Source organism: Cyanistes caeruleus, chromosome 3, assembly GCF_971803275.1.
Source record: "Cyanistes caeruleus chromosome 3, bCyaCae1.hap1.1, whole genome shotgun sequence".
Taxonomy (NCBI): domain Eukaryota; kingdom Metazoa; phylum Chordata; class Aves; order Passeriformes; family Paridae; genus Cyanistes; species Cyanistes caeruleus.
In genome coordinates, this window is record NC_141703.1 from 71,532,463 (window position 1) to 71,550,024 (window position 17,562).

At 36.1% G+C, this 17,562-nt stretch overlaps 1 protein-coding gene across 1 annotated transcript in view; it reads left to right on the forward strand.

Annotated features, from left to right (window-relative positions):
* Window positions 1-17,562, forward strand: part of XPO4 (exportin 4) — a 77,421-nt gene that overhangs the window by 38,350 nt on the left and 21,509 nt on the right. Inside the window, exons 7-10 of the mRNA XM_086881885.1 lie at window positions 8,455-8,567; window positions 10,970-11,127; window positions 11,392-11,566; window positions 15,693-15,869. Of these exons, the coding sequence (XP_086738011.1) occupies window positions 8,455-8,567; window positions 10,970-11,127; window positions 11,392-11,566; window positions 15,693-15,869 (623 nt within the window). The remainder of the gene's footprint in view (window positions 1-8,454; window positions 8,568-10,969; window positions 11,128-11,391; window positions 11,567-15,692; window positions 15,870-17,562) is intronic.

Below are 17,562 nucleotides of genomic sequence, written 5' to 3' on the forward strand. Positions count from 1 at the left end.
GTAAATCATTATAGTACCTGTTTTAATAGCCAGACTGCCTTTAAGAAGCTTAGCAAACTTTCCAAGAGCCAAGTTTTTAAGTTGGTTTATAAACTTTTTTCTTAAAACTTTTGAAATTGCTACCAAGTTATACATACTGCAGGAATCTTGATGTTGCTCTCAAATCCACTGTGAAGGATTTTATTTACTTTCCTGGTGTGACAGTCAGAAGGTGATACCTGTGTGGTTTTGTTTTCTTTTAGTCTGTTCATTATGCAGCAGGCAGCAAAAGTAAATTTATTTGAAACTGGATATTCCTTGGTTCACATCTGTAAAGCAAAATGCCTGTTATATTGGCTTTAAGAAAGGTTCCATGGATTAAAAGTAAATATCCCACTTCTATTCATCCCTGAAGTGATTTGGCAGGGGTTCAGAGAGGAATTCAGCGCATGTGCCGATAAAATGGAGACTGTAGTCATTATTGCACCTTATAAAAGTCTTTGGAAGTGGATTTGGAATTTCAAATAGAAAGGAAATGCTCTTGTATTGTGCAGTGGTGGTTCCTTCTGAATTTTAGTCTGGCTCTGTGCAAACTTCCGGTGTAGTTCTAAATACAGCATCATAGAATGTTAAGGGGTTGGAAGGGACCTTAAAGATCATCCATTTCCAACCCTCCCTGCTGTGGGCAGGGACACCTTCCACTAGACCAGGCTGATCAGAGCCCCATCCAACCTGGCCTTGAGCACTTCCAGGGTTGGGGCATCCACAGCTTCTCTGGGTAACCTGTTCCAGTGCCTCACCATCCTCACATGAAGAAATTTCTTCCTTCTATCTCACCTGAATTTCCTCTCAGTTTGTGCCCATTACTCTGTGTCCTTCCACTGCAGTTCCTGAGAAGAAATCCCTCTCCAGCTTCCCTGTACCCCTTTCAGACACTGCAAGGTTGCTACGAGGTCTCTACACAGCCTTCTCTTCTGCAGGCTCAGCAGCCCCAACTTTCTCAGCCCATCTTTGTAGGGCAGGTGCTCCAGTCTCCTATCAACTACATGGCCTCCTCTGGACTTACTCCAACAGTTCCATGTCCTTCTTACACCAGACAGCCAGACCTGTACACCAGGTCTGTAGCCAGTACTCCAGGCTGGGTCTTACAGGAGCAGACGTAGAGGGAGAAATCTCCTTCAACCTTTTGATGCAGCCCAGGATGCAGTTGTTCTTTCTGGGCTGTAAGTGCACATTGTTGGCTGATGTTGAATTTTCCATCAACCATCACCCCTAACTCCTTCTCTGCAGTGCTGCTCTTAATCACTTCTAACCTATTGGTGTGCCTGGGATCTTGGCGTAGTTAAAAAGTGAAGGCTGTAGTTCTTCATGAGCTCTTTGTCTTCAGCTAAGGTTTGTACTGGTGAAACAAGAGAGAGAGAGATCCATGCAACGTGTGGAGCCTTGGAATTCCAGCTTTCCTTTATACATCTAGATAATATGAAGTGGTTTAGGTGTTAGTAAATAAACGTCACTAGAAATACCAAAGCAAGACGTACTACTGCTTGATCTTATTGTCTGCTATTTGGCCTACTTTAGATACTACAGCTGTTAAACAAGTTTTGGCCATTTCTGGAGATCAGATGGACCTAAGTGCTCTTAATGGATCCAGTTCAAATATTTTTGTAATTTCTCATCTACCTGAAATCTTTTTGTTTTCTAGCATTGGATATTTCATTTTGTTCTAAGAATTACAGCACCAGCTTGGGTCTTCTTTATTTATGTATCAACCTGTTTTCACAGAAGTTGGAACTTGAGAAAAGTTGGTCTTAGCTGCCAGATTCAGAAACTTTTGGGGTTTACAGTGCCATGTTAATTGTATTGTGGCATATATCTCTTTTCCTTAAGATGACCTCTTTAACTGTTGATTGTTAGCTCTTGGGCAGTGAAACCTAGCTTGGCTATAGTTTCTAAATAGATAGCACATTACATAAGAATGTAAGAATTGCTGTGTTGATTGATTGGTTAGTGTCCTTTTGGTGTCCTCTTTCCAAATCTTGACAGTACATATGCTGAAGCAATAGGCATAAATTTAATACTTAAAGCATGGAGTAAAATGATCCATTGTATTCTCAGATAAATCTTTTTTCCTTTAGTTGGTATTTCCCCTGGCAAGATAGTATTGATTCTCAGTATTCCCTGCAGCACTACAGTAATCTGCAGTATATTTATGTAATATTTAGCAAGATTCTTGTATCCCCGAAAAGGGGAAGTAGCATAAATGTAGATTAACTGTATGGTGGCTATTGCAAAGTGGCATGTTACTCAAATCCCCAGGTTGTTAGAATACAGTCAAAACATACCACTTCTCGAGAGTTCTGTGCTGTTATAAAACAACATTGTAAGTGTTACATTGTTAAATGCAGTTTTGGACAGTGTTGCCACCAATTGTAAGAAAAGTTCTAGTAAGTCTGTTCTGTCAATTGCTACCATGAAAGATACATTCTGGAGTATCCACCTCCTTGGAGCAGCAAATGAAGAAGCTCTGGAACCTACCTAATTTCAAATTGGAACTCAGTATTTTTAATTTATCATGGGATGTGGTGCCTGCTGCAGTACGAGGGACACAGCACAGTGACCTAGGAAGCCTCCTTTCAGTGATGTCCAGTTTCTCCCATTTCATTTTCCAGCAATCATCTATTGTTATTTTTATCTGCCACCTTGAGATATTAGTTTACCCGGTGTTTGTGGAGGCTTCAGAGACAGTATCTTGTGGTGTGTTGGCTTCTGCACAGTGTCTTTTTTCAGTGCTGTTACAGTATTGCTAAATGTTATTTACTTGTATGGAGCTGGTTTTAACTGCAGCTTTTCTTAAATGAATGCTTCAACTAATTAAGGAAGTTGATCAGTACTAAAAAGTACAGCCCTCTCCTTTACAAAATTTCCTTCAGAAGTCTGACTTTTAGTACATTGTGAGTACCCAAAGTCTCCAGTTAAGAAGCTGAATGTTGTTGGGGTTTAATACACCTTGACATGGACATATACATCCTTTGAAGTCAGGATGTAATTATAAATTCTATCATTTTATTTCCAGAGATACTAGTTTTGTTTATGTTGGGATTTTTCTGTTCCTGGCAGCTATATTCCAATAGACTTTGGCTGAATGTCCTCAAATGTAGAAGTTCTTTAACAGAACATAAGAATTCTGTGCAGCTGTCTCCCATCTACAGAAAGGTGTCTATCCTGTCATTAAGAGCTGTCATAGAAGTGCTTATCCCTTATTCTTCAATATATGGATTACAGTAGATGAATAAAGAGATACTTGAGCTTTAGTTCATGTTTTGGGTTTAGTGCCTGTACTTGCTCGGAGGCAAGCTGGCAAATTTTCAAGTGATTGTAGAATAGGGAGTTTAAAATGCAGGTTATGTAGACCTAGTGGTTTCCACTCTACTAATACACATCATTGCTGTTCCATTGGAATTTTTGATCCCAAGGCAGTTGTATGAACAGACTGAAGCTTTTGTCTGATCTGAATCTTTTTGTGTTCCTTGGCCATGCAGTTAGAGAGCTCTTCATATCTCTGTTTTGAAAATGTCTTTTAAACCTCAAGCCAGGATGAAACACCTGTCTGGGAGGTTCTGTGAACCAGATAGTCCTGCAGACTTTTAAGATTTGAGCTCAGTCCAACCCAGATTGGTAGCATCTGTTGTGAAAGTGCATGAAAGCCACACAGAAAACTCACGGTTGGTTTTGAGGAATGGTTCAAGCTGGCATTGTTGCTGGAAAAGTATCCTGCCTTATCACCTCTCATGAGCATGATGCTGAGCAGGGAATCACCTGGCTAAAAATGTGGTGGGATTTTTTTTTAAGCAGGTTTTGGCCCCTGGTTTGATTTGTTGCACAGCTACAGAAATGATTCTATCTGTACAAAGGAGTAACAATGTAGATTTCTTCAGCTGCTTTCCATAGGCCTTGTGTTTGTTAGCAGCCTGGAATTACCCTGAATTTACTGCAGCAGTCTGTTCTTATCTGAAAAATGAAGAATATCCTGTCTATTACTTGGGATATAGGGCAAAATTCAGTATAACTGAAACAGCTGTATTTAAGAGAGCTGCATTTTACTTTTATCAGACTTTTATCATCTACTGCTCTTAGGTGAAAGCTGACCTAGCTTTGAAATCCCTGATGTTTAGAAATTATTTCTAGGATGCTATGTGTTTTCTTGACAGTCCTTTCTATTAATTTTGGGGAAACCCAAGAACATTGGAAGATCCTCTGAATTCTGTAATAATTGCACTAAACATATTTGCATTGATGTTGAACTTTTTAACAATTAATCTTTCATCATTTCAGTTTTCCTGAATGAATTCTGTAAATCAGTTTGCAGTGTAACATCTTAACAGCATTGATATCAGAAGAGGAAAAGAGACCAGGAATGACCATTTTTGTGAAGGGGAGCTGATATTCTGGTTTCTTGCCCCAATGGTTTTTAAGTTTCCAGTTTTGCAGTGATGGTTTACAGCACCCTGGATGGCAGCTGATGTGGTGGAAAGGTGTAACTCCTGGGCCACATCTGTGTGGCAGCACAGATGTTTTAAGTGTCAGTTAGGCTGGAAGTGATCAGCTTGTATATCATAAGCTGCATAACTATAGCAGCACAATGTACTGAGAGCTGCAGAATCCACATGGGTGGTCATGAGCCTTGGAACTGGCATGGCTCTGGAATTGGCCAGGTTTAAAATTAGCTTGGGTGTTCCTGCACTTCCTACTCCTGTTCCTGCAATCTGAGTCCAGTGTCTCGAACACAATGTATTGTTTCATTCTCATGACTGTTAAGAATACTTGTGTTTAATAATATTTAAGCACATGCTGGTTGCTGGATGTATTTGCTGAGAGTGTGAAGTATGGAAAGGTCTGTAAAGGATTTCTCCATAGGGGGCAGCAAGCCTCTGCACCAGTTTTAGGCAGTTGCTCCTTAGACTCCTCACATGTGTATGGCTCACTAGCTAGAAAGCCAGAGGAGGTCTTAAAAATCCAGATAAAATCAGTATTTAACGTAACACTAGAGGGCAGGTACCTCTATAATGCAGTTTTATATTTTTAAAATGCAAGTCTGAGACTGGCACAAAGTACAGAAATACTTCAAAGAACAAAAGTAAAGTGATTAAAACAACTTTTAAGGAAGATATTCAGACCTTAACACTCTGAGTTTTCCCTCCATTTCTGAGATGTTTTTCACTTCTGTCCACAAACTTATGAATGGGGTTCTAGTAGAATAAAGCTCAGCTTTGATTTTTGAGTTCCAAACTTACTGTTTTGTGGAAGAACAAGCCTTGCCTCTCATGGAAAAAAGACTGTGGGATTCATTCTCAGATACTGGAATTTGTTGAAGTACTGAAGTAAAATATTATAATCCCTCATGACTACCTTAGGATATGAAACATTTTGATATTCGTCTTGACCTATCAGTCCCTTCCTGGGACAGAGGCTGTGAGTGAAAGGAAAACTACGCATTTGTTGGTTTTTTATTTTTGTTGTTTTCATATGTTCCTCCAAGAAACACATAAAACCTCAAACTTTCTTTTCTAAATTAGTTTTAAAATAAAAAAAATATAACTTTGAAAAACTACTCTTATTTTTCCTGCTCCTGAACCAAAACCAAGCACAGAGCTAATGTCTACATGCATAAATTGGGTCAGAGATAAAAGAAAATATCTTTTAACATTATGGTCTTCTCATCTTCCTCTCTAAGCAGTAATATGGACCTTATCATACATTAAGGCATCTAATTATGTTCTATGATTTTTAACAGAGTTCAGTTCACATCACTGAATAATCTGATTCATGCAGAAGATTCAAGTCTCTGAAGGAATCAGTGTCCCAAATCTTGCAAAATGGGTGAAACATTGACATGCTTCTGGTAGCTGTTTGTTAGCCTGAATTTCTGTTTCATTCAAAGTGAATTTTATAAAAAGTTAATCATTCCTCAATAGACCTGGGAATGTTAGAAGTGTTTGTATTATTACCAGAAGTGGTTTACAATTGTTTTTCATTCTGGAAGCAAAAAAAAAACCCCAAACTCTTCAGGATGTCATCAAAGACTAATCAATGCTTACCATTTATCTGTATTATAAGTCTAAATCAAACTTGAGTGCTTAGAAAAAAAGTGTTTTGCACATTTCGTACTTTTTGATTCTTTGTGAGTCTTGACAAGTAAGTTAATTTTGGATGATGAGGATTGTATTTGTCCTATGTACACCCATGTACAAGGTAATTTAGTGCCATTTTTTCAGGTTTGGCATAACTAGACTGCTGTTACTAAGACCAAACTGTAGCACGATGTAAGCTGGAGTATTTTGTGATGTCAGTAAGCATCTCCACAGCCAGTTTCTGCTAATGCTTGCATGCATGTAGTACCTGCTGGAAAATGGTTGCAAGATCTCCACGATAGGTGGAGTCATAATTTGTAATGTTCAGTGAACAGATATTTTACCCACAAATCTCCTACTGTCAGATGTGTCATCAGTCCGTTAGCAGGAGACTAAAATAACTATAACTATAATAACTATATAAAATAAGACTAAAAATAACAGGATAAGGCTGCGAAATAGTGAGTCTTGTTAAAACAGTGACAGCAAACTAGTGCTTCTTCTATTCTACATAAAAAATATTTTGTAGCTGGTCCCCTCTGTAGACTCAACCTAGCAAAGAGTAAATTTTTCACAGATTGTTAATGTGTTTATGGTTGTCTTCTAATAATATGTCCAAACCAATAGCTTATTGGAAAGTCACAGCAAAGGTCATTCTTGTCAGTAAGCGATTTTAAAATACCATTTTGACTAAAGCATTTTAAATTGAAAGGAAAAAAGGCATAGCTTAATTTGCCAGATAAAATTAGTTTTAATTTAGGATATTACTCCTGATAAAGGATGCTTGCATGTGATAATTTCATGCACTTTTTTTGGGTTTTTTTTTTTAGTGAGTAGAACCAAAGCATATTTGATTAATTAAATTACTTCAATTAAATTTACTTCAGATGGAAGTAAAGTAGAAAATGTTGTGACTTTTAGCTTTTCCCCATCTGAAATAATGCAGATCTGGTATAGTTCAGCATACATTGATAATCTTGAAAATTATGAAACTGCTATTATTTTGCACTAGTGTGAAAAACCCTGTTTGTTCTTATGCAGTATAATGTGCTGACAGCAGTCCTGGACACATACCACCAGTGAAGGTCCCCTTGGTGCTGTACTGTGGAAAAAGTCCTTTTTTTTTTTTTTTTTTGGAATGGGGTTTTGCAGTGTTGTCAGGAATTTTGTTTTGTGGCAGAACTCAGAAGACAAGTTTAATTACAAATAAACAAGTTGTGCATCTTGCTTTGTGACGCAATTTTTCATATTAAGCTACTTGCTTTAAATATTGTTCCCTTAAACAAAACCCATCAAAAGTTAAGGTATCTACTGTTTTGACTGATACCACTGTAAAATTTGTTTCATTCTAGACACAGAAATAGTTTCTTATCCACGTTTTATAGTACTAGATTACTTACACTACAAAAGGTAATGCTGTTCATTGCCAGTAAGTAAATTATGTGCAGCTGAACGTGCTGTTACTTACTCTGGCGGCTGGGTTAGAAAGGGATCAAAGAGAATAATGTAGGGTTTAAGAAAGACAAATAAAACATTAGTAAAACTGCTTTAACTTAGCAACTACTACTTGAAATGGGTGATGTCACAAAGGGACACTTCAAAAACATTTTGATTTTTGATAAGAATTATTGTGCGATCAGACTGACAAAGAAATGAACCTGTTTGTTTAAATGTTTTTGCTCATGTCTCTGTTTTTGCAGTACATTTGCAGAGTTTTGTAAATTAAGTTTTAACAAAATACATGGTGAGAGCTGAAATGAGTCCAGCAAAATTGTGTCTTTACAGTGTGCACATTTTTAACACTTACATGTTGAATATGAAGATGCCTTGTGCTGACTTGTGCTTTTGTTCTTTTCAGTGTGATTAGAAAATGCAGATTAATGCAGGGCTAATATATCTGCATTCTGTGACACATATCTGGCTATGTAGAAAAATAGGGTATAGATTTCAACGAGCTATATTTAGCTATGGTAAGGCCTTTTTAAAAGCTGCCAGGAAAATTTTTTAGAAAATTATTTCCTATTTTGTATAAATTTTAACACCTGTTAATTGTGGTTGCTTTTTTCCCTTCTCGCTGTGTCACATTAGACACCCTGGTTATCAAAGTGATCATATCGCTATGGTATGTCTCATAATTATGATCAAACTGTTATCTAACATTCCTGGAGCATTCTTTTTTTCAATACTTAATACCTTTTATTCCTTGGCCTCATGCATGAATTATGCTGTGTATGTGAAGAGGCTTAAAGTTTGTTTCCATTACATTCTTTCTGAATGGATCCTGTTGTATCTAGGATTTTTTTAAAGCCAAGTAGGAATGTTATTGTTGACCTTGACACCAGATAACTGGGCAGACATTATATAGCTATGTTTGAATCCTCACAAAATGTGATGCTAAAGCCAACAGAATCCTGGCGCGAGACCCTCCTGGACAGCAGAGTTATGGAGCTTTTCTTTACAGTAAGTTTCTTTCTTCAACTTTCATAGTCCAGACCACAGGGAAAGCAGCTCCTTCCTGTTCTAAAACTGTTGTTGGACTCTTCCCTTTGCATCAGGTAGGACTGATTCTGTTCACTTCAGCTTGCTTATGAAAGCAGAGAGAATTATTGTCTTTTTCCTAGGGTACTGAATTTGTATTTTGCCTTTTAATTGCTTTGAACTGATGATCACTGGCAATAAAAAAAGGTTTATAGTTATCTCAACTTTTATATGTTTAATACTTCTGGACATGTATTCATCAGACAAAAGCAAGCACAATGAGCAGTAGTAGAGTAGTGAATCTTTCAGATAAGGTGTAATGGCTCTCAAAAGATCAAACAAGTAGTGTGTGTTTGCTGATATTAAAGCATTTGCTCAATAGAAGAGCTGAAAATAAGTAATGTAGTTGTAGTTTTCTAGCCACTTTCAGCATACAGAAATCTGCATCTCTTTCCTCAGCACAAAGGAAATCCACAAAAGTTAAAGTATAATTAGTTAGAAGAGATAAGGAAGAAGTAGTGTTGGGAGAGTGGAATGTAGTACTCACTTTCTGTAACTTAAAAGCCCCAAAATGTTAAAAATGGGTAGAACTTGTTTTGTTTTTACAACTGCTGGAAGCAGTTTGTAATTGTTGCTCATCTAGGACTTTTTGCAGCAACAACATATATTGGCTTATAAATTCATTTGCTATGCAATTTGACTTAGGTTACGTCTCTTGGGATCTGAGAATTCAATGTTCTCAGGCTTTTTTTTCATTTTGCAAAGCAGAGAAATGTGCTCAAAATTAGGACAAAGTTGTTACGAGACAATGTAAATGTAACTCTCCAGTGCTGCTTGACAGTATGTGTTTGGATACATGTCCTTGCTTGACAGGATTTTCGATAAATTTAAATTATTTTTTTACTGCAAGTTTATCCAGCAGTTTTGAAAAGGTGAAAAAAATCACTGGCAGAACTCTCAGCAGCTACACACAATCTGAACAGCTGTCTAGACTATCCAGACAGTTGCTACTGTCAGCTGTGAACCTCCACATGCAAATAACTTTTTGGCTTACATGTTAACCCTTCTTCGTTTAATTGTATGATGTTGTCAGAGTTGCATATCTGTTTCCTTGATTGGTTTACAATTACTTATTTGGGATAAGAAAAATATTTTAATAATATGCAGAGTAGTTTTAATACATTTGCATTTTACTCAATAGCAACCAAGGCTTGCCTGTATCTTATTATTTCTGAATGAATGCTAGCCAGGGCAGTATGCTGTCAGTTCTGGTCTTAGATTCCTGATTTGCAGTGGTTGAGGCTTGCAGTAGTAGCTGGCTATTTGAAGTATTGTAAGTAAATGGTAGTAATTTTTATTCATTTATCCGATCTGAGAAATTTTAATAACCTTGCGAAAGTTGGCAGGACTGCTGTGTTAGAGCAAGAGCCTTCATTTCTAATCTCAGCCTCATGTGTGTGACATATATTGGGAGGGGTATTTCTGTTGCAGGGTTTGTTTCTCCTGCTAGTTTGATCTTTCAGGGATTAACTGTGTATCTAATTCAACTAGTTATGAGTTGGGTGAACTTGCAACTATAACACCACAAAAAAATGGTTAGTGTTTTAACTGTACTTTTTGGTATAATATTGCTGGAATAATTTAGCTAAATTTCACTTCTGGATGAAAAACCTACTCTATATTCATTTATTAATTCAATAAATCTCTGGAAAAAATAGGCACGAGCATAAAAAAAAATTTTAAATCTGTACTTGACCGATTAAAGTAAGAATGTGAGCTTATGTTTACTGAAGTAGTAAGATTCAAATCTAGAAAGTCTCAACAGCAGAAATAATGACATAACAGTTTGCACAAATGCGGGAAGATTACTGTTGGCCTTGTATAATATAAGGGTGTTACCAAGGAAGTGATGCATTCATTTTTGTATATGTCTTCAGTGTTTACCTCTGCTAAAGAAGCATCTATATAATCTTGATTGAACTTGTTGACTAACTTTAGCAAGACTCTATAGCCTAGGCATAGTTAGCATAATAGAGATGACTGTCATTATTGCTGTTTTTAGAAGGAGCAAGCATGTCTGACTGGCTGGCATCTGTTTCTCTCTTTAAGACATAACATTCAATAGACAGTTCAATTTTCAACATGTAGGTGAGCCTTAACTAAATGTTAGTTTCAGTGAGTTAATTCAAGGCTTGAGATTGTGAGCTGAGTCACAATCTTGATGTTTGACACGGTTTAGGGAGTTGCAGAAACCCTTGTATTTCAGCCTGAGTGGAAGTTATAGTACGCTTTTTTTGGTGTGTGCTCTTTTGGATTGAGAGCCATGTGACTGTTGTAAGAACACCCTGTTTTCATGTATTATTAACTACCTCGCTTCCTGAAAGGTACATCGAAAAATCAGAGAAGATACAGATATGGCCCAAGATTCATTACAGTGCCTGGCACAGCTGGCATCTTTGCATGGGCCAGTCTTTCCTGATGAAGGTTCACAAGTTGATTACCTGGCACACTTCATTGAGGGATTACTGAACACTATCAATGGGTATGTATGGCTGCTCTCTAAATTTAGATGGCATCTTTTAATCTTTAGTTTGGACTGTAGCATATCTGTGTGGAGAAGTGGTATGGCTTGCTTATTTCTGGATATAATTTGTGCTTACTGTTGGATTGCTTAAATTGAGAAAGGGCAGATTAAAATAGGTGGTGCTTATTATGAAATAGATTTATTGATTGAAAATGTATCAACAAAAGCAATTCCCTTTTAGCAATTTTCTTAATGGCAAAAACCTGCTGTTTCTATCTATAGAATTGAAATAGAAGACTCTGAAGCAGTGGGAATTTCCAGTATTATCAGCAATCTGATAACTGTATTTCCTCGCAATATTTTAACGGCCATTCCAAATGAACTTTTCTCTTCATTTGTTAACTGCCTCGCACACCTCACCTGTTCTTTTGGAAGAAGCGCTGCCTTGGAAGAAGTGGTAAGTAGCTGCTCTCAAAAAAGTGGGTAGCCTTTTGTACTTCAATTTGTGATAAGCATAAGGGACATGAGAGTTTGGCTATTTTGTTAATATTAATGTTGTGAATTCAGTGATTTTGTCCTAGATATTTCTGAAATCACACATGAGAGGATTTTCTTTTTATTTCACGCAATGTAATGAATATAATTACACACTGCGTGCATCTTTCAGGCGCTGTTTTGATTTCAAGTGCATCTTAATTTTTTAAGTGAATGGATTAATTTAAAATATTAAAGTCCTAAAGTATTGCTGACTTGCTGTTGTAGATAATGAACAAGCTGCAGTCCTGAAAGTTTAAAATGACTACATGAACATATGAACAGACTGAAACTTAACTGCTGCCTAGAGTTCTGAGTCAGGAGTTTCTGTTTGAAGTGAGTGTAGCCGTTAAGATCTGTTGTTAACATCATACATCGAGGCTGTTCAGATCATACCTTCATTGCTGACACAGTTCAAATGGTAATTGTGCGTAGAAATCTAGCACAGGAGTCAAGAGGATATTTTTCTTTTGAACTTTGGTTGTAACATTAAAGAGCAGTTAGCATAGCCCTAGTGTTCTGCTCCTAAAAGTTGCATTAAAAATAAAAACTACCACGGACACATAGTTTAAGGAAAGCAATTTAAGAATTAAGGTGAAAAATCTTGCACTTCAGCTATTTATGTGCAGTGGCTATAGATTTAAAATGAGACTATCAAGATATTAACTGATATTGCCCCACTATCATCACAGAGGATGATTTTCTTTGTTTTGACAGTTTGGCACAGTGACAGAGTGAGTTTGAAAAAAATTATAGAAGTATTTAGTTACAAAGTTGATGAATGTGTTTCTTTACCAGAGAGCACAGGTGTATTAATTAACACTCATTGCAGAACATTAGATCATGTCTTCTCTGCAAGGTTAAAATGTATTATATTTGGCCCAGTGTTCACTTAAACTTTTCATTTTTTTATGTCTTAATCAAAAAATTGGTGTTTAAATTTAGAATCTAAAATACAGCTCCTTTCCAAACTTCATTGGTCAAAATTTGTGTGCTTTTGAGCTTTTCTAGTAGAATATTGAATACATATTCCAAGGTTCACCAATACATTTAGAAATGCTCCTGTAGCCTTTATAAGATTCTTCAAAACCATAGGCAGCTATCATTTAATTTCAAAGGAATTAAAAGGATGTTATTTCCTCAGCATCTTGGTACTTGAGAACTGGAATACGCAATCACGCTTAATGAAAACAGTGCTCAACATGATGCCATTTTATAAAAATCTCTCAGCAAGAGCTTACACTAGCTTGTACCACTATCTGGTGCAATGATACCTTGTGTTGTGCCTATAGAAGTACTACTTTGCATCCCTGAAAAGAGTCTTTTGGCTTAGGAATGTCCTGGCCATGGCTAATACGTTCCCCAAGTTTCTTTTAGAATGCATGCAGGGATACTTTCTGCAAGCTTGTGTGCTGTCTGTAGTTAAGAGCCTTCTGACAGATAAAATATCCTGTGTGTTGGGTTCATTAGAATCCTCAGATAATATTCCTGGAGCTTTTCAGAAATATGAAATACAGCAGAATGCAGGTGTACTCCTTAAGTTTTGCTGGTTGGTAAAACTGTTTTCTGCATATTTCTGCTACTTCATATGCCAGCAGACCATACCATATGAACATGTCAGAAACCCCATCAGGCACAAGGATCTACTTAGCTGAAGACCTGCTATGAAAACTGTCAAAATATAGACATCCTGAATCAAAATCCACAAACCACTTCAAAGCATCTAATACTGATTTTCAACCATGGGGAAAACCCCACAATCCAAGCATTAGGTTTGAATGGTGTTTCATGTTAGCCTGCTATTTGGGCTGGGGAGGTTAGCTGAAATTAGTTTAAACATTTGCCTGAACCAGCTACAGCGGTGCAGGGAGGGCAGTAAGCTTCAGCAGCGCTGAGGATTAGTTTATAGGGCATGGTGAACCAGTAATCTCTTCCTTTAATGGCACTGGGTATGAGAGGATGCTCATCCTTATGTGTTCTTACCCTTATGCTCATGTGTTGAGCTTTGCTCAACACTTAATACTTATGCAGAAGTAGAATCAAATAGTCCTCCTGAGTTGGTAAAGAGTATGAACAGGATGAAAAAATAAAAATAAAATATAATAAAAATATAAAAAAATAAAATAAAAATTAGATCAAAGGCTTCTTTTTCTCAAAACAGATATTAATATATGGTTTCTGTTTCATGATATTTTTTCAAATATCATGTGATAGCAGAGATCATTCTGAATTTGGTTCCCTCTGCTGTGCTTCCAACTCTTTGCAGCTTGTTGCTGCTTGACAAATTTTCAAAGTGTTCTTTCTTCAAAGGATCAGCAAACTAGGAAAGAAGGACCAATTTTCTTTTTGTTTATCATAGAGGAAATTAAGAGGAGCTAAGCATCTTTGCTTTAAATTTACTGAGTTTATCTTGTCTCCCCTGAAGATCTGAGTTTTGGTGCATCAGAATGATTCAGCTCCCAGTCTACAGCATGGCACTTCGCCTGTATGACATCTTTGGTAGCCCAGCGGCAGCTAATCTGAAATAAGGATTGAGATGTCTTAGTAAAGTTTCTTTGGAACCAGATTAGTTCAATATGGATAAAATCTTTCTACTGTTTGGGCATTTATTTTGTGGAGGCACTTATTAATCCTAGATTGCTTATGAGAATATCTCTAAGTGTTGAAATAATTTTTCTTCATGGCATGAACTTTTTTATTACCTTTTTGAATAAATGAATATATTTGCTATATTTGAGTGTATTTTGTTGCTCATAAAAACATGTGTTTATTAGTTTATACTCTCAATTACTCAAAATTATTTAAACTAATATATGTAAGTTATAAATGTAGATATATTACATACGTGTCAAAATACTTCAGGACTGAATGATGGTCTGTAAATTCGTATGTCCTTTAGCTAGGTTTTAAAAAGACATGTTCTGGTGTTCTTCCTAAATTTATGACTTACGTTACTGTTGAATACAATTTTGCCTCTCTCCTTGTCTTCTTCAGGTTTTGTTTTCACAATTGCATCAGTATGTCCCATATTTTAACTTCTGGAAATATGACAAACTTGCAGTTACAAAAGGATGCTGTGGAGCTATCTTGGAATGCTTCCAATGTGATATCAGTTTTTCCTCTTAATCAGTCATCCAGCCAGTGTTTTCTTTTCCTTGCCTGTTCATCCAACCGTGTTAGTAACTTCACTGGAAGTCAGGAATTCTTGTGTCTGGAGCATGATTAAGGCCCTAATATCTCTTTATTTCATCATTGAACCATTTTACTAACCTCTGCTATCTCAGACTAGCTTCTGTGAGCCATCCTGTTGGTTAAAACTTGAGAAGACAATATCTTAGTAGGCTGTTTATCTGTACAGTCACATTGAAATTTTTTGAAGTTGGATGTATTTACAAATGTTCAATTTTTGCATCAAAACAAAAAGTCAATAGTTACATTAAAAATACTTTTTTTTAAAAAATGGCCACTTTGCTGTTTGGATTCTTTGCCTACTACTCAGGACTTTATTTTTGAGAGAAGTTATATCCTTTTGCAAGTTATGTACTATATAGAAGCACATGAATAATTAAAAACAAGAAGCATCAGTTGAAATGCGCTAAGTAATTATAGCTGCAGGCTTATTCTGTTCTAATTAATTGGGTTTTGGTTTGTTCTTAGAATAAGAAGTTGTGATACATCATCAAAACTGACTACTGGCTGGAATAAGGTTTCTTGAACACTTGCAGTCTTGCAGTGATTTCCTCTGGAATCATTGTTTTTTTTCCCTCTCTGTTTCAGAGATAGCAGAATACCTATAAATCTATATGCAGTATCAGATGAAGAGAAATAGCTAGACACATTGACAGGTTTTTAAAGCCTAGCAAGTGTGAAAGCTGCAGTGACCTTTTCAATGCATTGCTTCAGTTCATTATGATATATTTTTAGATGTCCTTGGATCCTTTTTCTGTTGGTTTCAACAGTAGAACATCTGTATAATATTGATAAATATAACTATGTTTCTCTGGTTTAGTTTAGTAAAAAGATGATTTTTTTTTCTCTATCTCTTACAGCTTGACAAAGATGACATGGTATATATGGAGGCATATGATAAGTTGCTGGAATCTTGGCTTACTTTGGTCCAAGATGACAAACATTTCCATAAAGGTTTCTTTACCCAACATGCTGTTCAAGTCTTTAATTCCTACATTCAGTGCCATCTAGCTGCTCCTGATGGCACAAGGAATTTGGTAAGCCTTCATTGTAGTAGTTCTGGATGATAACATACAGTAACTAGTCCATGTCTTTTGGTGTGTGTATGTTATGCAGCTAGTATAGAATTGCCATTTGTGACTTCAGAAATGAAAAAAATTGATGAACTTGTTATTCAGTTGTGATTTCCCAGTCTATTTTTCTCATTCTGGACAGGAACTAATGGATTCCAAAGTTGGAAACCAATTTAAAAAAAGAAAAAAATAAACCTGTATCTTAAATCAATGTGTATCTTATTCTTTCCAGATACAGTGACAAAACTTTTGACCTTCCATCTGGATTAGAATTCTAGTTAAAATTCTCAATTAAATTTGGGGCCTTTTTATGATTGTTGCCTCCCATGCACTATCTTCAAAATGTAACTGACATGATTATAACAGATATTTATATATCTGAAAAAATGTAGACTGACTGTGCTCAAAGCTGAAGAAACTTGGAATATCACGTAGTCCTTTTGGATAAAATAAATTCCTGGTTGAGTTTTTGAACAGTTGACTGTGTAGAGAAAATTTAAAAGTATATCAAGTATTTCTTGAGCCATTGAGAAAGAAAGATGATTAGTCTGTTTGGCAGGAATCTGGATTTACTAAAATAGATTCTTATACAGAAAGTTGGATGTAGATGTTGGATGAATTAGTGATTGCATAGATTCAATTCAATAACTGTATAAAATCTCTCTTTAATTTGATGCTTTGCAAAGGTTTCAGAGATACCTCATTCTGAAAAGCACTATGTAAAACATAATTCTGCTATCTCAATATGTAACAGATGGTAAAATAACAGTGCCAAAACTGAGAGAAATATTTCAGAGGAGAGCTTTGAATTCATATCAGGCAATCTTGACATAACTTGTGTACACAGGTTGATTCATGTCATTCTGTGAGATAAGTCATTTATCCCATGGGTAACCTTTAAAAGCCACAGCTGGCATTTTAGAATGCTTCTTGTTCCATATCAAAGCGGTAACAGGAACTTTCAGTCTCTGCTTTGAGAGCAGAGGCTCATCCTTCAGTAAACAGCTGCAACTTTGAAGTTGCCAAAAGAGAATGATTTGCTGGGTTACATAAAGGAAAGATGAGTTAAGAGCTCTTTGCATAAGGAGTTGTGTGTGGATTCAGTTTTCCAGGGCCTCTACAGAAACAAAGCAGACTGATAACTTTCTCCGCCTCTTGTATTTTACTTTGTTACTTGCATAAATTTTACAATTAAGAGATAAGAAAGAAACACTTTTAATATTTATGCTTGGTTTCTGCATATCATGGTTCATCTGTTCAAGGAATAAGATCTGATTATCATTTAAATAGTTTTATAATGCAACCAAGATAAGCTTTGAGAAATTGAACACAATGCAACTCCTGCAGCAGCAAGAAATAAAGCTGAGATCATCAAGATTATTAGTCTGCTGTTTTCTGAGTTTACAACACTTACTTTTAATGTACTTTTTTTTAAAATTTAGTAGTACTTTTTAAACCTACTATTTCCTGTCAAACAGTAGGTTAGGGAAAACCTTTAATTAAAGGGCTAACATTTATTTCATCATGAAAAATACTACCTATAATGTGATTTAAGTAAGATCTCAGACAACTGAGAACTATTAAAATGTTAGCAAATGAACTGAATGTGGCATTTTGGTACTGAGATTGTGAAATGCTGATTTTAAAACAATATGAA